Raw genomic sequence first — 26036 nt, 5'->3', positions numbered from 1 at the left:
TCCTTGTCCTCGGATGTGCTCATTCATACATAAACCTGTTTGACTGGAATAAGGAAAAGTAGTCTGACTCAACCCCTCATGTGCATGTAATGTAGGCAATGGTCTAAATATCGGTTATCGGCATCGTATCGGTTTTGGAAAATAAGGATATAACGGGGATATATCGAGATATATCGGATTATATCGGATTTATCGTTTTTGTTAATTTTTAATTTAAATTTAATATATTTATAAACATATACTTCAAAATATTCAAAATATACCAAATAATATTAACTACTAAGTACTAATTGAACAAAAATAAGTGCACAAAAGATAGATTGAGATATTGATTATGCATTCATATATTATAAACTCTCTCATCATCAGAATCAAAGTCAAAATCATCTTCTCCATTATCTTCATCCTCATTTTCTGAGATAAAATCATCTTCATAAATCACCTTCTGTCTATTTGCGTTGAAATTCCTCAAAACGACATCGTCTCCTTAAAAAAAATCACCGAAAAAAAAGTAACAAGAAAAAAAATCACCAAAAAAAAAAGTCAACGAAAAAAAATTATCGAAAAAAATCATCGAAAAAAAATCTACGAAAAAAAAAGTCCACAAAAAAAAAGTCCACGAAAAAAAAGTCCACCGAAAAAAAATTCACCGATATATCACATGTTGACCCGATATTTTGAGTTGACCGATATATTAAGCCGATATGGCATTTATCCTATCGGTTTCTAAATATCACCGATATATCGCCGATATATCCCGATATTTAGAACACTGAATGTAGGCAAGTACTATGAACTACCATAGTTGATGGGAAAATTTGTGTCAAAAATGGCCTCACCGGAGGACCCCTTCAGTATTGTTTAGGGCTTTCCTTGCAAGCTTAAACTTTTGACCTAGGGATTTATTGGTTTCCACAATATACTTGATGAAAAATTCTATCCCATCTCTAAGACTTTCAAGCTCCGGGGTGACAGCCACGCGTGTGAATATGTTCCATATCACGCTATCGGGATACTCAAAGATGGCCTCAAATAACATCCGGAAATGCATCGTCCTTTTTGCAGTTAGTTGCTTGATGTCAGCAAGATCTACCGTCTTCAGTACAGCAAGTGAGAGGGTGAACTTGGCAACCATCTCTGCGACGAATTTGGCAAGGTGCAGTGACCTACTAAGCTGCATTGTGTCTAGCTGTTTGAAGTGATCCCAAAGGCAAAACTGTTGGATAAAAAGATTCACAGATAGGGTTCAGAATAAAGATGCCCGTTAAATGTAAATCAGAGAATATGTTGTACATTCTGTCTTCCCGATTCTATTATACAACTCATTGCCAATAATCTCCCTCTCAAAAGGTAAAAAACAAAGGCCAGTGGGAGAGAAAGGAATACCTGTAATGTGAACTTGTGATTCTTGTCATGCTCACACAATTTGGAAGCCAGAATTGTGTAATACTTGTTAAAGACTTTCTCCTGTAAACAGCACTCCACAAGAACTCGCATAATCTCTCTGTCCTGTACATAGAACATAGACAGATAAGTTTGCAAGAGAAGAGACCACCAAATCATAAATAAAAAAGGTGGTACCTACCTGCTTTCCATGTAAATCCAATCTCCGAAGCTTCTCAAATGCATCGATATAATCCTCCCCACTCATAATTATACAAAAGATTGCCCTTCTAGCATCTGTGTTCATTCTCTGTGCAGCAGCCAGCTGCAAAAGTTTCTGTGCTTCAAGAACCTCTTTGTCTATTGTGTTGGCAACCTCTTCGACATTGTCCGTGGTTGAAGCAGTATCCCCAGATAACCACCACTGGCCCTTCTTGTTAGGATCAAGAAGTTTGCTCCAATTGAGTCCACTTATTAATATGTCTTCAGCCCGTAGCTGAAAATAAATCATCAATAAACATAAAAACAATGAAAGCCTGACAAACAGTCTAAAATTAAATGTTTGATATCTGTTTATACAAATGGACAAATGATATGTAAATGAAAAATCACCAGCGGTTAGACAATCGAATCCGTATGAACTAAGCACTATATTATGCCTCCAGACTAGTTAAGGGGCTGTTTGTTTTACTGCTTTTGAAGAAAAAGGCTTTTTGTATGTTTCTTCAGTGGCTGCACTTGAAAGTGTTCTTTCACTTCACAGGGATGGAGCTAGGAAAACAATTTTCGGATGTTGCTGAAATTGAATAAAACAGCTTATGCTGAACTATATCATCATTTCAATGTTTTTCACATGGATAATAGTCTGGCAAGCTTAATTAGGTTTCACTTTCACCTATACCCTTTTCTCCCAGATAGCAGAAAATTTCATGGTATTATGTAGTATTATAATAATGTCTTATAACCATAAAGACACAAAGGTTGCTGAACCAGCTTTGCTGCTATAGCTATGTCAGGCAGACACTTTGTTTTCTAACTTGCACATACGTTGCTTTTATCAGCAAGGGTGAATAAGTATAATCGTCAACAATTAAATCGGATAGAAGCCTCTTCAGCCCTTGTACAACATGCAGTATACAAGGAAGCACCAAAACTTCCTCCCACTGCCAACAGAAAATAAGGAAGCAAGAAAGAATAAAATGTATGTATCACACCTTTTGCAGCCATTTCTTTATCCTTGTATGAGGTGCAGTATCTTCTTTAGGCCTTTTCTTGTTGTTCTTGATGTCACATATGGTTTCAAGCATGAACTCCATCTACAGGTATCAGATTAGATTTCTCAGCTTTTGACCCTCAAAATTCTGGAACAATTTAAACAGTAGAGAAGTAACTTTACCCTTCTTCCATTGATTTTCTCCTGGTCATCTTCACATGCGAGTTTTACCTCATTCACTCTATTCTGAACACTCGCAATAAAATTTTTCATAGCAAGAGGATCAGCAGCCCTAATTTTCATTCCACAACCTATTCAGATGGACAATTCTTGTTATAAGTGATTGGCAACCCCATATGTCTCAAAATTTTCATGTCGGTTTAAGAGTAACAATTCTGTGGATTTCAAACATAAACAAGACGTATACAACAAAATATGATCATAAGTAGGAATATGTATCAATATATGAAAGCAGGCTTAGCATGCAATGTGTTTAATATATGGGTTCAATTAATTGAGAAGGTTCCTAGTTGGAGAGGAAGGAATAGAGGTGCTACATCTGCACCTTTTGAATAATACAATATTATTTATCTTTTGTGCAGAACTTAGTATATCACTAACATGATTGCGAACTTCAGAAATGCTTACATTGCAAAACTGTCAAGATGGTGGAGACATCAATCTCTGTTAACCGCTTGCTCAAAACAATCAGAAAGTCGTATATCAAATCACTGAAAAACAATAAAGACAAAATATGTATCAATTATAAAGGGGTTTAATTCATCTTACATACTAGCTGTTGTAGCATATGCCCATCAAATAAAAGAAATTACTCGGTATCAAAAGAATCTTTAATAATGTTGCTTGATGAAGTACAGAAGTTTATTAATAAATTACTGCAAACATTGTTATTGCCACACCCTCAATCTCAACTACGTCCATTTGAACTCTTTAATTTTGTGTTTATTAAAAACTGTGCACAATGGCCATAGTCCATGGATGAGTTTCCCAATACAATGTATAGTATTAAAAAAAAATCTGAAAGTGTGACATGTACGGTGTTATAAATACGTATGTCATTATTTCACAGAACTGAGGACCATTTTTGTGGTTGTATCATGATGATTACAGATCCAATTCTAACAACAAGGCTTTAGAACTATACATCACATTAAGATCCACATCTCCTTATGAAACATACTAGTACGCTTTTTAGCAAGTTCCATCAAGTAGAAAGGATGATTTCAAATATTTCATCTCAAACAGAGACGCACTTTTTAAAAAAGCTACAAAAAAATTGCACAAATGCTTTTGAATTTATTAAACTTCACATCCCAGAAGAAATTAAGTAACCTACCTTGAACAAACTCCAAACGTGCATAGTTGAGAGAGTAGAAGAGTAAGATTTCTCAAGGAAATATTGTCCTCTTTGTGGTACTCATCCTAAGAACAAGAGGAATGAAAAAGATGTATTACTTGATGTAAAAACTTTCTGATACAATATAACCTAAAGTTAATACAGTATAAGCAGACCTCAAAAGTTTTGGCAAGTAAAGCCAGAAGCTTTGCACTGAAGTCGATTCCTACTGAACAGGCCGTGCCAGCCACAAAAGCAGCAAAAACAGCAGCATGCCTTTAAAACAGAAATACAGAAAAAGTTAATCATACTGTTTAAACCAATAGAACATAAAAGAAAGAATCCTGAGTCTATGCAATTATGATCTCTAAACTTTAGAGTACCAGTATCAAACATTAGTAAGTTGATGTATCACCATCAAGAATTACTTAACTGTTCATTTCCACGAGGGCCATGAGCACACGAGGCTAATACCTCCTCACCAAATATATCAGAGGCTATACCACGAGGAATGGAACGCATGAGGACAGACACATCCCCTGTTATAGGTTCCACATTAGATTCCGAGAGCCGATTTAGAAGACCACGCAATTGTCGACGTATCTGACCGTACTCTTCAAGCTCATTCCCTGCACGTGATCTTAAGTGAGGAGCTACATATTTTTTAGGTGTCTTGGCAGGAACTTTTTCCAACACAATATTCGTCTCACATGACTCCTTTGGCTTAGTTACCTCAATTGGCACATCACCTTCCTCGTTACCCTCATTTGTTTCATTCAAGGACTTTTGCTTCTTCTGTCTTTTGCTCAAAGATGACCTAGAAGGAAAATCTTCAGATTCAACCTCAGGATCTTCAGCCATTGAGTCATCAGGAAATAACTTTTCCTTCTTCCGTTTCTTTCTTAGAGCTTTTTCAGATTCTTTAGAAGGCAATACCGCTGGATATGCCACTCGTCGGGGTCCCAATGAATCATCAAAACACGAAATATCTTCAAACAACATGTTAAGACCAAGATCCTCACCCTTCAATTTTCCGCCCTTGACTTTGAGCTTCTTTGCGAGTTTCCTTTCCAGTTCCAGATCATCCTCGGCCCCATTATTATCTAGTTCAAAAAACTTCTCAAACTTTGTTTTCAAGGCTCTCTTTGACACCTTCTTTTCTCCTCCTGCTGCCTTTGATGCTTTCGTATTAACCTCGGATTTACTATCTTCAACTTCATTTTGCTGTCTTGTATTAGTTTTCTTCCTACTCCTACTTGTCTCAAAATTAACATCTGATTGGATAGCTGTTTCATCCTTCTTATTAAGTGGTTTCTCAGTAGATTTAGAGCTAATGTGCTTTTGAGGTTTCTGCATACATAAATTATCAAAATACAAAAAACTCTAAGACAACATCTAAGTATAACCCAGTATTACTAATAAGCCAGTTCATATAGATCAGAGTCAAAAAAAGAGAGAAAGAGAGAAAGACATCAGACCTGACGTTGAAGCCAAAATTCGTTTTTTCTGGCATTCTTGGCCAAGCGAGCTTCTTTTCGTTTCTCTTGTCTTGATTTCTCTGCATAAAGACAAGTTTGATTCTCAAACAACGAAATGGGGGTAACTAGTAAAAAAAGCTCAAAAAACATGAAAGGACCCAACTTACCCATTCAACCTTGTTGGAGCAATGAGCGAGAAACAGAGTTTGAATACTATCAAAGAGTCAGTCTTGAACTGAATTGAAGAGGTTCAGTTGCAGTTTCAATGGAGAAAGCAAACAATGTTGGGGATGGGTTTAGGGGTTGGCTGCGGGATGGTTTTAAAGGACAAAAAGGGATGACTCAATATCAGCCGTCCGATTTTAAGTGAATAAATCCTACGGTGAAAAGACCAGTTCTTTTGCTTCTCTATATGTATCTTTGTAACTATTTGAGCTTCTGGAATACTGATAGGGCACGTTTGTTTCCTCGGACTGTCTAATTGCGGACTAAGTCTTTGCTTAGTCTCGGATTATACTGGCTTGGATTAGGGTACAGGAATTCTTAACCCATGTTTGGTGCAGTGTTAGGTTAATATTAATCTAGTAATGTTTGCCTTATTCTTATTCTTTTGCTTTATATTTTTGTATATTTATTTATTTCTTATTACGTTTCCTACTCATGCTAGTAAAATGTGCAAATGATCGGTAATACGTCAAGAAGAGTGGATTTAGCGCATATTATGGATTCGGGTGAAAGTTTCAAGCCAAAAAGAGCAAATGTGGAGATTTTACAAGAAAACAAAATTCAACGCCAGAAAATGCCGTTTAAACTCCGGCGATGAGAAGGTGGTTGCCGGAAATGGTGGTGGTTAAAGTCAATAGGTCAATAAAGCATATTGGTGAATTATGAATTGTAAATTTTAATTTATAATTTAAATTCAAAATAGAAGAAGACAAATGAAGAAGACAATTTCAAGAACAAGATCCACAATTTGTGCTCTATGAATTGAGGATTTAAATTTATAATAGAAGAAGACAAATGAATGGGACCATTTCAAGAACAAGATCCACAATTTGTGCTTCCACATTTGTCCACCATATCTAGCCATCCATCCTCTTACATCTCCATCATTTATTTGTGACCTTAAGGCCTTTAAATACCCTCATTCTTCCCAAATTCGTGCATTCTCCTTCACCACACTAAAACTCCATCAAAACTTCATATTTTCCATATTTTTAACATAGTTTTCTTAGGCCTAAGTCATAGATATCAAGTTGTGCAAAGAAAAGTGTAAAGTGTCTTGAGTTTTTACCAAAAACTAAAGATCATTTACACCCTTGATCAATCACAAACTTGTTTCATAGATTTGGGTTGGAGTAAAGAGTTGTGATAGTGTGGGGGGTTTTACCAAAATCATACTCATTTCACTCTCTTCATCCTCTACTCATACTTATTCTCAACCCTTGTTCTTTGTTCCTAGATTGTGTGGATAAAGTATGGTGTTCATGGAGTTCTTCTTTTGTTAGAACCCATTAATAACATACTTAGAAGCATTTTCTTTCTTACTACATCTTTGTGGGTAGTGAACCTTTAGAGGTACGGTTTGATATCATTTGTACCAAACCCTTGGTAATCTCTTCTCTGTTTACTCTACTTCTCCTTTGATGTATTTTATTTTCAAGGGTTTGTTGTATTTAATGGGTTGTGAGTAGTTGGATTTGAGGCTAGGCTAGCCCTAGCCAAACTCATGTGCTAATGAATTCATTTTACTTTTAATTGATGTTGATACATGTTGAATCTATGGGCTTCTACACTTAAATGCTTACTAAATGTGTTGCTAGTTTTGTCACCTAGAAACATGTTTAGGTAATTAATGAATCGGAACTTGAACTTGACAACTTCTTGAATCCATGAGCATGGGTAGCCTTTAGGTGGTGGCTTAGTGTTTCTTACGGGAAATATTAAGTTGCTTGAATTTCTTGCCATGAGTGTAATTACTCTAAGGGGGTGTTATGCTTGTGGTACATAGCCCACGTGTATTATAAGGTAATATAATTGAGACTAAGGTTTTGTGATTTAATTTGGCTCCAAAAGACTTTGTTAAATTGCATGATTAGTTGGTTTCTTGGTAGCTTCACCAAAGCACTAAGGGGAAGTTTGTCAAACATGTTTATGCATTACTCTTGAGGTACATTTGTGCATGAGTAAGGCTAGGTGCAATGTCTACATCTCTACTCCTCTTTTGATTCTATCTCTATATTTACCTTTCTTTGTTGTTTTTGTGCAAGAATTAGTTTGCTTAGGTTAATTCTAAAATCAACCAAGTCGATTTACTACCACTTGTTAATACCATCTTCATGACTCTTAGCTTCCAAAGGGCTAAGGTTGTGAACTTGTAAAAAGTTAAAATGCATGTTTTTCTAGTTTTTCTTGTTGAAATCTAGTTTGAGTTGAGTTTTCCTCAATCCCTTGGGTACGATACTCTACACTTTCTCTTACTAAAACTTAACCTCCTATACTTGGGAGTCTGTAGTTTCACACATAAATACACATAATCATACTTAAGTGATTCAACTAACATGCAGTCTCGGACTACCAAACATAATTAGCATAATAGTCTAGTCTCACGTTTGACGAACCACCAAGCTAAATAAGTTTTGTTACTGAATTATTTTTCGAATTATAACAAGTCTTATTCAATAATAACATAATGTCATTAATAACACATGTTCATATAAGCAATCTTACTTCTTGATTTGCATATTTCCTATAACAATTGGCTTATAATGGAACAGCCTTCTCACATTCTTCACCTTATCTACAAGTAAGCAAGCCAACAATCGGTCAATTAAAATGTTCTTGATGATTATAAGTAAGCCACAAGTTCATACATATGTAAGCCACCAAAATCAAAATAATGTAATAGTTTACATATACATATGTATAACCCTCATGCCCCCAAACTTAAAGGGCCAAAAAAAGTATTATGAGAAAGAAGTGAAGTGAGCAACACTGAAGATTTGAAAGACGAGAAAAGCATACTGTATATACACCAACTTCAATACACTTTTCTACCCCATGAATCTGCACAAGCATTGCAAGCATTTGTGCCTGGTCAAGAGACACCTATCTAGACAACAACAAATTGTTACTTTTCCACACACAAACTTGTCAAACAGGCCATGCCACATTCAATTTGAAGATTATTAGTCATTGTACACTGGTATAATGCAAGTTCCTACTCAATTTTGTTTGAAACAATTATGATCGGTTCGATTACTCGAGATCAATATTAACCCTGTAAGCATCGTTAGTAGTATAAAGCAAGAGGGTATCGTTCACAAACCGGGGATCCAACTAGGGTAAAGAATCACAAATATTTAACAACGAATTCATAAGAGTTTAAAAGGTTTGATATAGGTTCGGATTGAGATATAAAAACAGAAAATAAAACCTAAACTAATATATACATGTGATCAACCAACCAACACATAAACAATCACCAAAACAATTCACATAGAGAAATCGAAACAAGTCCTATGTCTCCCTTTTAGAGTCATGCCGAGATTAGCTCATGAACAACTAAGGTTGGATCATACAATTTAAGTTTCAAATCAGTAACCTATATGCATAGACACTTAACACATTCAATTCTTGCCACTCGGCTTCATTGAAATCTAACATGTTCATCTTACCATACAATCCTAAAGCCATGCATATCGAATTCATCAAGTATGTCACCTACTTAACCCCCAATCATGCAATTTCGAAAATCATATAGAAAAGAATAAACATGTTCATAGCATAAGTCTTTAATCCAACAACCTAAATATCATGCTACAATCGCATACATAACACTTAGGAATCGAAATTGTTCATACATAGTACACGGCAGAAACCAAAAACAGAAAATCCATAAAACCAAAACATAAATTCGAATCTTTATATAAATTGAATCAAGTAGCTATTTCATAGACAAAATTGAAACAAGATTACACTACACAAATCGCATACTCATCCAAGAACAAGAAAACCAAAAACCGAATTGAAACAAAGAGAGCATCATGGTTACACTTTATCAATCAATCGATTCTACAAGGTGTAGCCAAGACTTCTAGGGGAATGGAACCTCTTCTCAATCGTGCTTGAAGGCTATAGATGAAGGTGAAGAATGGTGGAATCGGGTTTAGGATTTCTTGGAAGGGTGAGGGATTGATTCGGCAGAGCTATGGCTTGTGCTTGTGTGCAAGGTTGATGATCATTTTATGTGGAAATGAGGTGCTATATATAGAGGAAGAAACCCAAGGGAGGATGGCCACAAAGTCCACAAAGTTGAAACCAAATTGGTTGAGGTTTCCTAGATTCGGCAGATCTGACCTTTGTCCCTTTTTGTGGCCATAACTTTCTCTAGAAAATAGATATTGAGATGATTCCAACTGACAATTTCAACTAGACTTCCGTGGCTTTTCATCCATATATCATGCACCTTCTTAGTCATTCTGAGCTGTCCGGGGAAGCTCGTCAAAGTTGGATGATCTGCAGTGCCAGAATTCTGATTTCTATAAGGATTGCATATCTTTTGCATTAATTGCATATCTTCTTCCTCCTTTAATGCCGATTTATTTTGCAAAAATTTCTTCCTTTGAATTAGGGAGGCAGCAAAAGTCTTAATTGTTGCAGCCATGTTTGATTTTTCTTACCTTTCCTCATTAAATTTGTTGTATGCTTTCTTTGACTTTCTTGCCTCTTCTCATTTAATTTTCTGCATGCCTTCTTTGACATCCTTTGGTGCAGGGATTTATGGAGATTCTGATACATATTTGTGCTCTAGATGCAGGAGGAACAAAGTCCCAAGTTTCCCTCATAGCCCTTGGATCAAAAGGAAATCAATGGCTGAGATAATTCCGCCGAGTTCACTGGACCTCCGATCAATGATTTGGTCATATCTACCTGTAGGAATAAGATATTGATTTGATTCTAAATCCTACAGAAACTAGACTCACATAGCTTTCTATTCATATAAGGTACGTCTTCTAACTCGATCGGAGCTATCCAGGGGAGCCCGTCGAAGTTGGACTACGAATCTTGACAGCATTTTCATTCTTGCATTGATTGGGCTTTTAAGTGTATCTTCTTCTCTTTCCTTGTGGAACTAGGATTGCTTTCCTTCTCCAACATGGATTTGTATTTCCTAATAAGAATAAGTACGTTAGAAACAAAGAAATACGAAAGGATGAATCCTACTCGAACAAGGAATCATATCTCAACAAGGATTATTAACACTTAGCACGATTTCATCATCAATTCATTCATAATTGATATAAGCTCTACCTAGACACTTATTCATACAAAAGAAACTAAAATATACTAAATAAGAGGTAACAAAGAGTAAGAATAGGGCATAAACATATTAAGAACGTCACACTTTGTGCTCCTATCAAATTACATGAACTTAAGTGTTAAATTCCCATCACAATTACATGAACCTTTGAATTTTAATGATTAGTTTCAAAAGTGACCAAGAGGTTTTGGATGCCTCAAAAGGCAGTAGTTTCATTTTCCTATCCAAATTCTGACATTTTTCATTATGCACTTGACATTAAAGGATTCAGTAACAAATACCTGCATCATACTACCACGCATAGAGGCAATCTCCTCCCTAAGTTGCCGTAGAACCTGAAGTAAAACTCTACACTCTAACGTAGGCCACCGATAAAGCGCCACGCTCATACTCCCCATAAAGACAAGGCAGCAGAGCAGAATACAAGAGACTACACAGAACAAGCTTACACCATCAGAAAAACAGATTAAATAAACTCCCAAATGAGTGAATGTAGTGCAAAACGAAAGTGTAGACACTCTTCTATCTCTCACTTTTCTCTTGGGCATTTCTACAAACACCTTGTGTGCATTACCATAATCGAAAACATAAGTAAAACGAACACTACCACACTTCACTACAACACATGTCTTCCCTGAACAAAACAATACCTGGGATTTTGATCTTCTGGGTATCAATATATGTCAAACCCACATACAGGTGTATTGTTATTAGTCCAAAGTTTGAACCTTTAAACCCTACGAGGTGTATAATTGTTACAATTGAATAAATTGAACTTCAAGCTCAGTTTTCATGACTTTTATCAAGTCCCAGAAAAGTTGTGGCAAGGGGGAGTGAGGGAACCGAAACACACAAAGAATTTCAAAATAAATATCCCTTAATATGAGCAAAGAGAGATCAACAAAAGAAAAGACTTGAAATGAATCATTATACATCGAAGTCATGTAAACAAAGTGCAGTGCATTTCCAAAAGTGCAATATGAACCACATGGATTCTGATTATACATACCAGGGTCATAGAGAAACAAATTGGTCCACTATAATATTAATCAATGAACTATTCACATAAATGACTCAATCTAGAGATGAATCAATCTAGGGATGATGGTCCAAAAACAGATGATACATAAGACGAGAGAGAGAGAGAGAGAGAGAGAGAGAAAGAGAGAGAGAGAGCCTGGTGAGCAGACCGAGTGATCCAGGCATTGATGAGAGGAGCCAACAAAAATGCATATCTAACCACGGCGCAAGGTCTTGGTGCTCATCGGCGAGTTCCCCCCAGGTTATAGGAGGAAGGTCTCGGGATGGGAAGTCGAAAGTGGCGACCGTCGTCAGATCACGCCGAGCTCTTCTTCCTCCTCCTTGCTTTTTTTGAGATGGGACCTAAGATCTTGAGGAGTCTTCTTCTTTGTGGCATCGCCGTCTAATCGGAAGAGTCAGCTCCAGATAAATAGAGAGAGAGAGAGAGAGAGAGAGAGAGAGAGAGCGAGAGGAGGTGAGGGATTGTGCAGTCTGCCAGAATTTGGCACCTCTCCACAGTCCCGAAAATCTCCAACGCGCGGATTAGCTAATCCCATTAAAGCTAATCCCTTGTTTGGGAACAAACTAACTTCTTGGACTATAGAGTCCAATCCCAGCTAATCCGGGGTAACAAACGTGCCCATAGTAACTTGCAATGATATGCAGGACTAATCCGAGTGTTGGTTTTGAAACTAGTAATCATGTACTGGTTTAGCTGATCATGAAATTACAAAGCTTTAGCTGATGATATCACCAATATCTATTAATTTTTAGAAGGTTAACATCCATGGTTATAATCAAGTGATTGTTCCGGGAGAATTACTATTATACCTTTATGTGTGTCTTAGCCTTATTAGGTTTTCTGTTAGAGATAGATTTGCATCTCTGTAATAGATTAGGACTCTGAATCCTACGGGATTCAGGTTATGTAATGCCTATATATATGCCTCATTATCAATCAATAAAGTGTTACGTTTTGTTCTATTATGCCGTTATTATTCTCGTTTCGTTCCTCCTCAAACACGTTATCATGCACTTTGTTCTAAAGTGTTTGAGCGACGAGGCCACTACCAGAAAAATATAATCCTAACCCTGAAATTTCTTATTCCGGCAATCTACTTTTCTTGAGCATCGCCATAAATTGGACTAGTTACTAACAGATAGTAGTCGGACAAGAAACAATTTGCTTCCAAATCGCAAATTGCTATGGGCACCTTGTAATTTGTTATGGGCACCCTAGCTACTTTCCTCTCCGATGCGGACTGATGACCCAGATTTGCACGATCTGACCCATGTCCCGGTTCCCATAATCGACTAAGCCCAACAACCCCTTTTGGGCCTACGACTTGCCGAGCCCAATTGACCTTTGGGCTTTAAAATCTATTTCTTTTCTCCTTTTATTTTCTTATTTGATTATTTCATCTTTTATTTGCACGAATAGTTACTAACTAAGTTTCACATGCTCGTATAGGAAAAATGATCACCTAACGTATCATAGTGATGACACATACATTGGAGGTGGACGTTGTTTTTGCAATCTGCACATTGTTTCGAGCGTATCCTCAATAGATTTTTATGTCATCCATACGACAATCAAAAATGAATTCATCAAGAAGAATTCTGCATGACGATTGATTTCAGAGCAATTGAATCAAAGTTGTTTTTCTTAAAGTTGCTGCTTTTAAACACACACACATATATATATATATAAATTATCAGGCGCTATTAGCCTTCTTCATGTCTCTTTTCCGGCCTTTCTTATAACGCCGATGAGACCAAAGAGGGAAATGATTCCCCTCTTGGTCGACGTTTTTCGTGTGACGGTCCTGGGAGAGTCATGTTATTATTTAAAGGGAAGAAAACGATTTCGTGTGGTTGTCTGAGTACACCGCTGTTTTGGGTGCGATAATGAGAATCGCCGATATTCATCGATTATTTTGTGACCATAGACATCATAACCCTTCTATTTCTGGTTACATACTTGAATAGTTTCGAGTATTCGAATCCTATACAACCTTCGTTTCTTCTGGATGCATCGCCATCGCGAATGTTATTTGAATGTTTGAATTTTCTTAAACTCATTTCTATAAACGATAATCTCAAGGTCTACGTACTCATTTATTTGAGTTGAAATTCATTACTCTGAAGCAGCACTATTTGCTGACAACAGATCCCAAAAATAACAAATTCAATAACTGTATGTGACGTTGTATTATCAGAGTTGACATTGCTGCATGTTCCACATCCAAGAAACACATGCCATTTTTGGCACCTGTATCTATTTCTTGAGGGTATTTTGGAGATGGAAATGTAACATTCTTCCATTCTCAAGTAAGCAAATTTTTGAGCCTTAGGCTAAGGCTCCGCCCAATCCGATATGCAAGATTTTTGTTGCTACAAACTTTTGATTAGTCAATCTATTTTGACTATATTTTCTGCTTTCTATTTTTCAAGTATGACGTTGGCATTGCCATGTTTCTTGCTTGACTTTAGCTTCAGTCGTCTATTTGAATTGGAAGGTTGTTTGTGTTGTATTAAATATTGGCATATTTAATAAAATTTCTCGTAGTCCTTGTTTACAAGATGATCTCGTGAGAATTTCATTTGCATTGACTTAGCATGAATGGTCAACGTTTGCAACTCACGTAGTTTTTAAATTGGCCGCTTTAGGTTACATGGGACCCCAATAGTACTACATTGTGAATTTGGACCTTAAAATTTAGAAACCGGACCTCGGAACGTCAAAATTGACATCGTTTTTCCTGGTTACTGTTTTGCGTTTCCAAAATGTTTTGGCCGCCTTCTGGCCACTTGACGGCGTTTCCGGTGCCGCCATCCGGTTACTACCGGCATCCCCTGTCGGACCTGCAACTCCGGCCGCCACCGACTAGTTTTTCGGCAATCGGCACCGCCGGTTTCCGGTGATTTTTTCGTCGTTTCTCTTCATTTTTCGGCCATGTTTTCCCAGTCTAAATTTCACCCGGTTTTGAGTTATGTTGACATGGTTTTCCTGTTAATTTTCTGGTTTTTTCCAAGTCGTTTCATAGCTCAAACGATTTTATTATTATTGGTGACCACCCGCACCAATTGGATGGTTTTTACCACCCTAATTGTTTGGTATTCAACTGCTCCAATACCATATTTTTGCAACTCTTAAGTTGAAGAATGTAGTTCTATTGCCATGTGATATACTCGATGGGATTGCACTTTGTTTCAATCCTCTTTCTGACAATGTCCTACAGGGTATTGTTTGGAATTGTACCCCATGTAGTCGACTCTCTTAATTTATTTTGATGATGTCCCATGGCGAAGTCGAGTGTCTTACAGATTGTGTAACCACCCACACTGTTCTATGGGATAGGTAGTTGTTTTACGGATCTCGTGCGGAGATTGTGTTTTATATCTTCGTATCTTGCTAAGTTTTAAAAGGCCATACATGCCAATGATAAATTTTCATCTTGATATTTGTGTTAAGGATGCAGAGGAATAAATCTGTCCGTTTTCATTGACAGTAGCTTTTTCAAGCTTAGACAGTAGCTTTGTTAGCCTGCAGACATAGTTTTACTTGCTTGCAGCAGTAGCTTTATGTAACTCAAGATTCTTTGAATTATGCGTTTTGTTTGGCTGTCTTCTCGGTTTTGACTTGATCATTTTTGGTCATTTTGAACGAGATATGATGAATCGAGTTCTTTGAAATTCACATGATCATCTATTTTTCATGTTCACGAAGCCATTGGAGGACCACCTCACCCGTGCTCCACACGGTGAGGCCGGGCCTGTCTCTCTCGGTAGGTCCATGGCATTTAGGCCTTCGGTGGTAGCATCCCCTCCTTCACAGGAGCTTTTGCTGCCTCCCGTGTTTTCGAATGCCACCATGGCAATCTCTGATGTCCATCGCTCATTTTGCAAAACTTGTTCTCTTCCTAAATTTCAAGGAAGTCCTTCATTTGCTAAGGCCCCAACCGAGAACATTCCATTCTTACAAACTATTTAAGGTGACATTAGTGGACCCTATTCAACCGAATGTGGATATTTTTCGGTATTTTTATGGTATAGGTTAAGAGCATCGACGCGTTGGTCAGACGTCGCTTTTCTTTCCATATTGAATACTGTATTTGCTAAAGTTTTTAGCTATGATCATCATACTAAGAGCTCACCACCTTTCCCATCCTCTCAAATCTATTCGATTGGATACCGTTTGAGAGTTCACCTTAAAGACCTTTGATGATTTCATTTTGCATGTCTACTGGGATCGTCTTGAACATATTTTTCCTCATGTTTATTCACTACACGATCTAGCAGAGCTCGAACTTGGTTATGGGTACTAACCTTCCAATTTTTGCATGGGGATATGTAATGATGTTGCATGCAGCGACACTTATTCATTTCAGACCACAAGTTTCCAAACGTTTAGTACGTACCAAATGGTTACTGGATACGACTACACATTCTTTTCACTAACGCATATTTGGTTAAGTTGTTTATGTGCCTCTATTGTAGTAATCTCAATGGGTTTACATGAAACGATTAAGTATTTTGGTTGGTTCTAATTTATGAAACACCAACACTTGTCTGCTATTTCCAATCTACACCGTGGATCTCTATCCTGTGATATTAGCAGACGGTCACTTTGATGAGACATACTTCCCGTCATTAGGGGGAGATATGGAATACTCACATTCCGGTTTTAACGCCAGGAATTGATGTGGTGTGGCACTATGTCTATTTCAGATCCCACACTACTCAAAGTGAGCAAAAGTGCAATACATTATTCACCTCCAAAAAGTCAAAGATTCAATGCTCAATGACTTTACCGATATTGCGAAAGTGACGAGATCGCATATAAATGCTGTGATGTGCCGGTAAGGTTTGAACTCTCAGTATATGGGAGAATTTCATATGACCTGGTCTAAGCACCGTTGGCACCATCCTTGATAGTGGGAAGGAAGCCGGCGAAGGCACCATTGTACGATGTGGTGTTGTCAGTGCCCGTGGTATTGCATCGCAAAACAAGGGTGGCAAACGCAAAGATGGATTAGTAAGGGTCATAGCTTCGGTCTTGGCTCATACCTAGATGAGGGGGAGACCACTATTCTCTGGAATAAAAAACTAGAAAGAAGCAAGGTGCATAGGCATAAGTATTTCGCCCATCATCAAGAGATATTCTCTAAACATGTGTATCAGCTAAGTTTCTGTGGGACAGTACAGACTCCTTTTGTTGATGTTAGAGAAGAATAGAAATCTCTCAAATTGATCATATAAAGCGCGCGGGTGTGTTTAATGGATTGATCTCTCATGATTGATGATGTATTCTCTTATGCTTTTATTCCGTTGTAAAGTATCAATGATGAGCAACTTGACCAAAGTGGAAAGAATCAATACAGGTTGAACTAAACTTGTTATATTAGTCATTGTTCGTAAGTGTAATGAGAAAGATGAAGTCATGTGATATTTGTGGAACTTATGGCGCAAAGATTGTCTCATTATCCTAGTATTGACTATGATGAGTCATATTTTCTCATAATGGACATAATTGTTTTCCGCTACTTGATCAGCAGTAGTATCCATGAAAACTGATTTACAACATATGATAGTGGTCATAGAATATCTGTAAAGGGATCTTGACACAGATATGAAAGTGCTCAGGGACTTTAAATGCCTCTAGACCACGGAGAGCTTATGTAATCAGATTGCGACGTTCTCTTGAACGTCGTACAATCGGTTGCAAGAACTCATACCCATATGTATTCATATGAAAGCTAATTCTTGATTCTCGATTCCGTCTAAGTAAAGATAATGAAGAGACTCAATGAGCTATGGATTCATATATGTAAGTGTTATTGGTACACAATTGCTTTCATTATGATGTGATTAACTATGCGCCTATGCATCGTCATTGGACTTGCATTGCTCATTTGACATGGGTTTAGTTCTACACTTAGTGAACCAACACAAATCCTATCCACACCAACGCTGACAGCAGCTCCAGCAACATCAACGTACGCCTTGGTGTATCGACACTGGTAGCGTAGAGGATGCGTACGGTTCCATCTCGGACCAAAATCAGTCCTTCATTGGTCCATTCCCCCATTCCTTTGTGAAAGACACATTGAATGTGACAAATCAGAATCTGTCCAGTTTCGTAAGTCAACTTCAACGAGTGCTACAGAACATCTCGCTCAATGAAATATGGTGAATTTGGTACCGTTGACAAGGTCTATGTGTCTACTTTCCAAGGACACCAACCATTTGTTCATAGCTATCGCATTGAGTGAGTTATGGCCATTTTAGAAAACTAGGACTGTTCTGTCCGGAAATTTGCAAGTCATTCAACTTCGACAGAGCACTGTGAACGGCTCTGGTCGAGTTAGGTTGTGAACTTTATGTCATTAGAAAGCCACCGGTGTCTACTTGCTAGAACATTTTACGGCTAATACCTATTGTGACGAAGAAGTTATGGCAGTTTAAGTGAGTGAAGTTCATTCTACCAGAGAATCTGATTTTTATTGTAAACTCTTGTTTTGAGTTGCTATGCAATCTTGTTTCCTAAGATCCAAGTTTGGCTAAATATAGCATGTGTGATCTAAGGATGTGTGGCTAGATTAATGATTAATCATTAGCCCAAGACTACTTTTGAGAAGCATGTAATGAACGTTGTATACATTGTTCTTTATACTCCATGATTATGGCACTAATCAGGGGGAGTTGTTTCATAGACTTCAGGGGGAGTCTACCTCACATGATGCTATCAAATATAGACGGTGCGTTGTGGTCTTTTTCCCTTCGATCAATCTTTTATTTTTACCCAAGAGGTTTTTATTTTGCTTGACAAGGTTTTTACCAAGGCAACGATGTGTGCACCATGCAACCTAGGCATGCAACACGAGGGGGAGTGTTCCAGGAGAATTACTATTATATCATTGTATGTATCTTAGCCTTACATGACAATGTTTGCCAATGTCTGTTGTGAAATATTTTGCTAGAATGCGATTTCTCATGCTATCTATACTTTTTCCTATCTTATTTATGCCTTTTTTGTTGAAACAAATCAATGAACTGTTACTCGGGTACTAAATCTGTGGAGGCTGGCAGGATCTAATGTGTGTACCAGCTACTACTGTCAGGTATGAGGTATCCCTTCTCAGTTAGATTTTCCTCCTGCAAAACTCGCTTATTTTAGCCATGGCCGTGTTTTAAGAAATGATTGATTCCCAGACTCTAATATCATAAAAGTGCTTTTCACCCACATGGGCTATGTTTGGTAGAGCTTTTTAGCTTAGTTGATTATACGTTAATCCCCTCATCATGTTTGGTAAGATGGCTTCTCTTCTCCCGCTTCCAAAAGTCGCAGCTTTTTTCAGTCAAAAGCATAAGTTGCTCTCACCCTCCTTTTAAAAGCTCACTTCGGCTTCTCGGGCACGTACTGTAGCTGCGATTAAATGAAGATTTCAAAATACCAATGGGTACCCCCCATGATTTCAGGTAATTAAAACTCAATCGGTGGTTTATCCCGTTCTACCAGAATCCCCCAAATCATATCGTATCCCATGGTGACGACTTGAACTGCAGAAATCCGCCCTGAAATTATGCTTCAGTTGGTCTGTATATAACAATCTCTCTCTTTCTTATTCTCTCCCGCAATTAGTCCCAATTCTCTTTCTTCTAAAAAACCCTAATCTGATACCCTCATTTGCTCACCCTAATCCAAACCAGCTCCATCTTAAACACTCGTAATTTCTTTTTCAATCTTCAAGATCGAGACTTGAGAGCATTTCTCAAGCCAAATGATAGTCGGCCTGAGCTTTCACCCCTCCGATCAAAACGTACTCGGATCTTGATCGCCGGTCTGATCAAAATGTCCTGGGACTTGGGATGGAAGAGCCCCTCCAAGATCCTCCACCTCACCCTCACCTACGGCAATGAGGACCCTAGGTGATGGCACACTGTCCTAGGCGTTCGTTTCGTTGATAGTGTCGCAATAGGATCAGTACCTGGGGTTCTGAACCGATCTGAACTGGTCCGCCGGCAACGACGAGGACCAGGTGGCGAGTTGCAGCTCATGGTGGCGCTGCCAATACCATAAGAAACGGTGGTCGTGGAGTTGAGGCCAGAGGAGGCGAATGTGAGTGTGGATATGGGAGTTGTGAGGAAGAGAGAGCCATTAGTATGGCCAAGACGGGCGGGTTAGGTCAGCAAAATGACGGTACCGGAGTGTTAACTAGGTTGCAAACTTCTCCTCCTCAATGCCCGTTGTCGCCGAAGGCGCGGTGGCTTGTGGTGTACACTGGCAGTGCGTGACGGTGGTCTGTCTCTGTGGTTATGGTTTGTCGGTGAGTCTTTTCTTTACTTTGTTTGTTGATAAATTATGGTTCTTTCTGTATGTAATGTTTGTAAGAAATCAATCAGGCTACGAATTTTGATTCAATTCTTGAGTACTTGATTTGGTTTAGTTTTCGGAACCGATCAATATATACATTGTAGTCTTGTCCAGTTTTGTATTGCAGACTATTCTAGATGGTTGAGTTAGAAGAGATTTAGAGGAAGAGCATTGTTGTTATTTGTGAGTAAATTTTGAGATGAGATCCGAGATTTTTATATCGATTTCTTGCAAAAGTTTGTGGTAGGTATTCCCAGTAATACTAACTAGGATGCCTCTGCTTGAGAAGCTATACCTTGACAACAATAAACTAGCAGTTTCAGTACCTGGTATTTTCAAATGACTTCATGTGTTTCTTTTCACTCCAATTCTGTGACAAGGCTATGGCTGAAACTTTCAATGAGTACCACCTTAAACTTGAGATGCTATAAAAAAGCTAAGACACCAGGTCAGGATCTTCTTCAATATTATTTACTTCAATCATCTTATCTTTTCTTCAAATTTTATTGTAGATTTTGGTTTTTCCTGTGTTTCTAGCTGACTAAATTTAAGGTAGTGAGAAAATTTATTGTATAGAAGTTGAGGATTAGTTCTCTGTGTAGTTTGGATTTATTTTGATTAGTTTTATATTTTGTAAGCTGCTTGGACTAAAGTTAAACATAGTATAGAAGCAAGCTACGAATGAGATCATCTTGATTTGAATGTTTATGCAATTGATCAACCTAATGATCAATGTACAAACTTTTTGTAATTCTTTTGTACTATCATTGGAAAACGTATAAGTTAGTTCAATTGATTTGGATTAGATTAGTGAACCTAAAATATTGATATTTATAATAGTTACTTGATGTGAATGAAAAATGTATGTTGTTGTTAAGGTTAATATGGGAGAACAAAAATTATTTATAAATGTTAGTTGATGCCATTTTTTTTGTTAAATTACTGAATAAAGAATTTTATATTGTGTTAGCACAACACATGAAAATGTTCTTAAAAAATAATACAAGGTCATAAATTCATTGATGTCCAAATTGGTCATTGTACAAACAAAAGTAAAAATTCAATTTGATTTACCGAACGTATTGTCACGACTTCTGCTACAAACAACCACTTATAAAAGCCAGTTTATCAAACAGCCACCTATTTTATTTATCAGCCACTTTTTTAATAAGTCCAGCTGCACCAAACACAGTGCATATGATTGGCCCCGACCTCAAATATATAGGACAAAGTTAAACAAGACTGACTACATGTGATATATCTATCTTCCTATATGCTTTAACTAGAGGATCTTTGGCTATGAACAATGAACTACACTCATATAAATTGGAATCTGCAGACACTACTGAGCCCTTTTTGCTTTTTGGTTTAAACTCATTTAACATATTTCCGTCAGTAAACAATTAAAATTTGTGGGGCTATCAGAAGTGGAAACTAAACAAATTAGAAAATAGAATAATAATTTTGCATTTAAAATAATTATGTGAAAACATACCATGGAAGGCAAATGGAAATAATCCGTATCGTATCTGTAAGTATAGTTAGTGGTAAGCTATATAAGGAAGGAAGTTAGTGGTAAGCTATATAAGGAAGGAAGTTAGTGGTAAGCTATGTTGCAATTTTGGTGCCATAATTAGTTGATTTTGAAATTTACAAACAGTGGAGGCTGCAGGTTCCCGCTTATTAGGAACAATACAAGACAACGAGGTCCCAGGTACTCTCAATCTCTTCTCTTTTCTTCTCTTGATTTCTTCAATTATTTTGTTTGTGTAATTCCTTGGTAAAGTTATGTAATTTGTATCTTCTAGCGTATCCGGGGATATGATAATATTTGGATTTTGGGTTTAGAATCATTAGATTATACCTCATGTAACACCCCGAATTTTCGGGTTTAAATTCATATCATTTCTTGTCAATTATTAAGCTTGGTAATTCGAGTAAAATCGCCTTTTCGCCTTTTCGTCGATGTCTTTGCGAAACGAAATTTATTTCAGAAATCTAAGTTGAAAAAACATTACGTTTTATGTGGCTCGAGAGTTGACTTTTATTCCATCCCTCATCTCCGAAAACTTCCTTCATGAAAGTCGTAGAGCTCATCGATACGATTTCGTGGACAAGTGGCACACCTTAATCTGATCTCGTATGTGAAAGTTGTTAGCAACAGAAGTTTGATTTCTAATTTTAGAAAGCTATAAAAGGACAATTTTTGGAAACTTTCCAAAACCAGAAATTTTTTTCCACTACTTTTCTCTCCTCTCCCTCGACCCCGACCCTCCTTCGTCGATTTCTCATTCGCCAATCTCCCACCTCCGGCCACCGTGACCTTCACCGCCGGACTCGCAAGGACCGCACAACCAGGTGCTCCAGCCTGTGGAGGTGGCACACCACCCATCGTTGCCGAGAAGCCATATCGACGATCAGAAGTTTTTGCAGTTCCATCACTAATCCAAGCTCCGTCACCGGTGAGTTTCCAACTGCTTAGCCTCTTCATTTAGACCGTCTAGGTTGGTTTATCGCTGATTTACAACTCGAATCGAAGGTTTGATCAATGGAGACGAAGCTTGGAGCTACTGAAGCTTTCCGACGACTTTCCGAGCAGTTTCTGGCGATCTGGGTTACAATGCAGGTATGAGCATGTTTCCCTCCTTGTGATCTATGTTTTTGTTGTTGTGAGTTTTACAATTTGGTGAAGTTTGGGTGGAGGTGATGGTGGTGTGCATGCCACCGCCTAGGGCGGCGCGTGGGAGGAAGTGGCGCAACGTAGAGCCGGGGTTAGGCCGTATGTTGTTTCAGGTGGAAGGACGGGTGAATTGGTGGCCGGAAACGAGGCTATGCATGAATGTTGGGACGGCACGTGAGCCCCACGGGGGTTGCTGTGGGCAGCGCGTGAACACCACGCGCAGTGCTGGAGGGTGGCGCGTAAGCCCCACGCACGGCCGTCTGCGGCGGTGCGTGAATAATGTTTTCATGAACAGTGTATGAGAGTGCCCTGAATTTAGAACAAGCAAGAGTACAAGACCATCATATTAGCACTTTGTCTGACTACCAAGGAGCTGATGTATGAGAGTGCCCTGAATTTGGAACAAGCGAATAACACTCGAGGAGGCGATGTGGAGCCTAGGGATGCTCGAGAAAAAGTGAAGGCAATCGGTTCAGGCAGTGGGTCTGCGGGACCGAAAAGTGGATCTTGGAAGAGACCGAGGACCTATTACCAGACTCCAGCTAAGGTGACCCCTCCATCTGTTAGGGCTGCACTTGTCAAACATTTGTCGTCAGTCAAGTGTTTCGTTTGCGGCGAACTGGGTCACTATGCCTCAGCTTGCTCGAAGCCAAGGAATGTGGGATGTTTCAGGTGTGCGCAAGTGGGACATATGGTTAGAGTCTGCACTTGACTTCAGCAGGGTAGACATGAGCATCAACAAAGGTTGTTACCTGCGGGCCAAGTTAGAGTGTTTGCGGTGGGTCAGCGGGACAAAGGAGTGGAAGGTACCTTATCTATTTTTGACTACCTTGCTAGAGTACTATTTGATACGGGAGCATCGCATTAGTTTATTTCTAGTTCGGTAGTGAAGGTGTTAGGTTTGATTCTTACATCTCTTGGAAGCTCTTTATGTGTCACTTCACCTCTAGGAGTGTCTCTGAAGCTTGAGACAATCTGCAAGGCTTGTCCTATCGTGATTGGAGGTAGAGAATTCTCTGCTTCCTTGATAGTGATTCCGGATCACACCTATGATGTGATCTTAGGAATTGATTGGTTGAGGCCACAACATACTTTGATTGATTGTTTTGACATGGTAGTGTTTTTCCATAGGCCACAACATGCCTCAAGTTAGATAATGCCATGAGAGCAGGAGACTTAGCACATCTCGAGTCTGTGGATAAGGAACTAGTTATTGCAGACATTATTGTGGTGTCAGAGTATAGTGAGGTGTTTCAGGAGATACCGGGTTTACCTCCTCGGAGAGTTGTTGATTTCTACATTGATGTTGTACCAGGTACAACGCCTGTGTCGAAGGCACCTTATAGGATGGGGCAGAATGAAGTTAATCAATTGAAGGTGCAAATAGATGTTATTGGACCAAGGATTCATTAGACCTAGTGTCTCACTTTGGGGTGCGCTGGTGTTCGTAAAAAAGAAAGACGGTTCACTACGGTTGTGCGTGGACTATAGGGAATTGAACAAGGTGACCATCTAGAATAGGTATCCTTTGCCTCAGATTGATGACTTGTACGATATTCTCTAATATTGATCTGAGATCCGGTTACCATCAACTCAGGGTAAAGGAAGAGGATATCTCTAATACGGCTTTCAGGACCAGGTATGGACACTATGAGTTTGTTGTCATGCCCTTTGGTCTAACAAATACACCTGTCATTTTTATGAGTTTGATGAACCAAATCTTTAGCCAATACTTGGATGAGTTTGTAGTAGTGTTTGTTGATGACATCCTGATATACTCCAAGTCTCAAGAAGAGCATGTGGTACATCTGGAAACTGATGCAAACTCTAAAGGAAGTAAGATTGTATGCCAAGCTTGAGAAGTGTGAGTTTTGGAAGGAAGATGTTAAGTTCCTTGGTCATGTGGTCTCGAAAGATGGAGTGTTAGTGGACCCATCAAAGGTGGAGGCAGTGAAGAGTTGGAGTCGTCCAAAGATTCCTACATAGATTCGTAGTTTCCTTGGGTTGGCAGGTTACTACCGAAGATTCATTGAAGGGTTTTCTAGTATTGCAACGCCTTTGGCCAAGTTGACCAAGAAGGATGTTCAGTTTGTGTGGACAAAAACATATGAGGAGGCTTTCAACAAACTAAAGACTAGATTGACTACAGCTCTAGTGTTGACAATTCCCATTAGTGGGGGTGGTTATGTCATTTATAGCGATGCTTCGCATCAAGGCTTAGGGTGTGTGTTGATGCAGCATGGAGGAGTGGTCGCTTATGGCTCTAGATAGTTAAATGTTCATGAGAAGAACTACCCCACTCACGATCTAGAGCTCGCTGCAGTTGTTTTTGCTTTAAAGATTTGGAGGCATTACTTGTATGGTGAGAAATTGCAACTATTTTCTAATCATAAGAGTTTAAAGTATTTGTTCTCACATAAGGAGTTGAACATGAGGCAGAAGAGATGGATAAACTCCTTAAGGATTATGACTTCACTTTAGAGTATCATCCTGGAAAGACAAATTTAGTTGCTGATGCCTTGAGTAGGAAGCCTAGGGGTATGATAGCTTCTCTCATGGTTCAAGAATGGCTTATGCTTGATACCGCATCTGAGTTTGATCTTGTGCAATCAGGAGGAAAACCAACGGTCTTTCTTGGTAGTGTCTCAATACAGCCTATACTAATTTCAAGGATTATTCAAGGCCAGGCACAAGATAGATTGTCATGAGCTAAATTGGCAGATCTTGTGGTAGATTCGCTTGATGAATGTCCATCCGAGTGGAGAATTGGATTCGATGGGGGTATGAGGTTTGGGACAAGATTGTGTGTTCCAGATTGTACAGATATCAAGGAGGAGGTCCTACATGCAGCACACCGATCTCGTTATACAGTGCACCCAGGGAGCACCAAGATGTATAAAGATCTCTATATGCAATTCTGGTGGAATGGGATGAAGAAAGGCGTGGTAGAGTTCGTATCAAAGTGCCTTACTTGTCAGCAAGTGAAGGCAGAGCATCAGCGACCCGCTGACATGTTGAAGCCATTTCCTAGTCCTCTTTGGAAGTGGGAGCAAATTTCTATGGACTTTGTGACAAAACTACATAAGTCCAGGAATGCTCACGATGCAATATGGGTTATTGTTGATCGATTGACGAAGTCTGCACAGTTTCTTCTGGTATCGATGAAGTACTCAGTGAATGTGTTAGGTATGTTATATGTGGATGA

General features: G+C 38.6%; 1 protein-coding gene and 1 pseudogene across 1 annotated transcript; one reads left to right on the top strand and one right to left on the bottom strand.

Annotated features, from left to right (window-relative positions):
• Nucleotides 1–26036, top strand: part of LOC126783931 (uncharacterized) — a 147092-nt pseudogene that overhangs the window by 13120 nt on the left and 107936 nt on the right.
• LOC126784386 (uncharacterized) lies at nucleotides 614–5709 on the bottom strand. Its single transcript, XM_050509848.1, has 11 exons — nucleotides 5599–5709; nucleotides 5432–5511; nucleotides 4387–5303; nucleotides 4130–4229; nucleotides 3954–4039; nucleotides 3245–3327; nucleotides 2780–2907; nucleotides 2598–2699; nucleotides 1586–1879; nucleotides 1387–1509; nucleotides 614–1216 (listed from the first exon to the last, which is right to left on the bottom strand). The coding sequence occupies exons 1-11, from the start codon at nucleotides 5600–5602 to the stop codon at nucleotides 836–838; spliced, it is 2298 nt and encodes a 765-aa protein (XP_050365805.1). The 5' UTR covers nucleotides 5603–5709; the 3' UTR covers nucleotides 614–835.

Source organism: Argentina anserina, chromosome 2 (genome assembly GCF_933775445.1).
Source record: "Argentina anserina chromosome 2, drPotAnse1.1, whole genome shotgun sequence".
NCBI lineage: Eukaryota > Viridiplantae > Streptophyta > Magnoliopsida > Rosales > Rosaceae > Argentina > Argentina anserina.
The sequence above is the reverse complement of the archived record's forward strand: the minus strand, read 5'-3'. Positions and strand labels throughout refer to the sequence as shown.

What these genes read in the sequence shown, in the direction of transcription:
- LOC126784386 (XM_050509848.1), bottom strand. An exon ending in TAAAGAAATGGCTGCAAAAG is followed by an intron (nt 1,880 to 2,597) that starts GTGTGATACATA and finishes ATTTATTTTCAG; the next exon opens with CTACGGGCTGAAGACATATT. An exon ending in TGGATTTACATGGAAAGCAG is followed by an intron (nt 1,510 to 1,585) that starts GTAGGTACCACC and finishes TTCTATGTACAG; the next exon opens with GACAGAGAGATTATGCGAGT.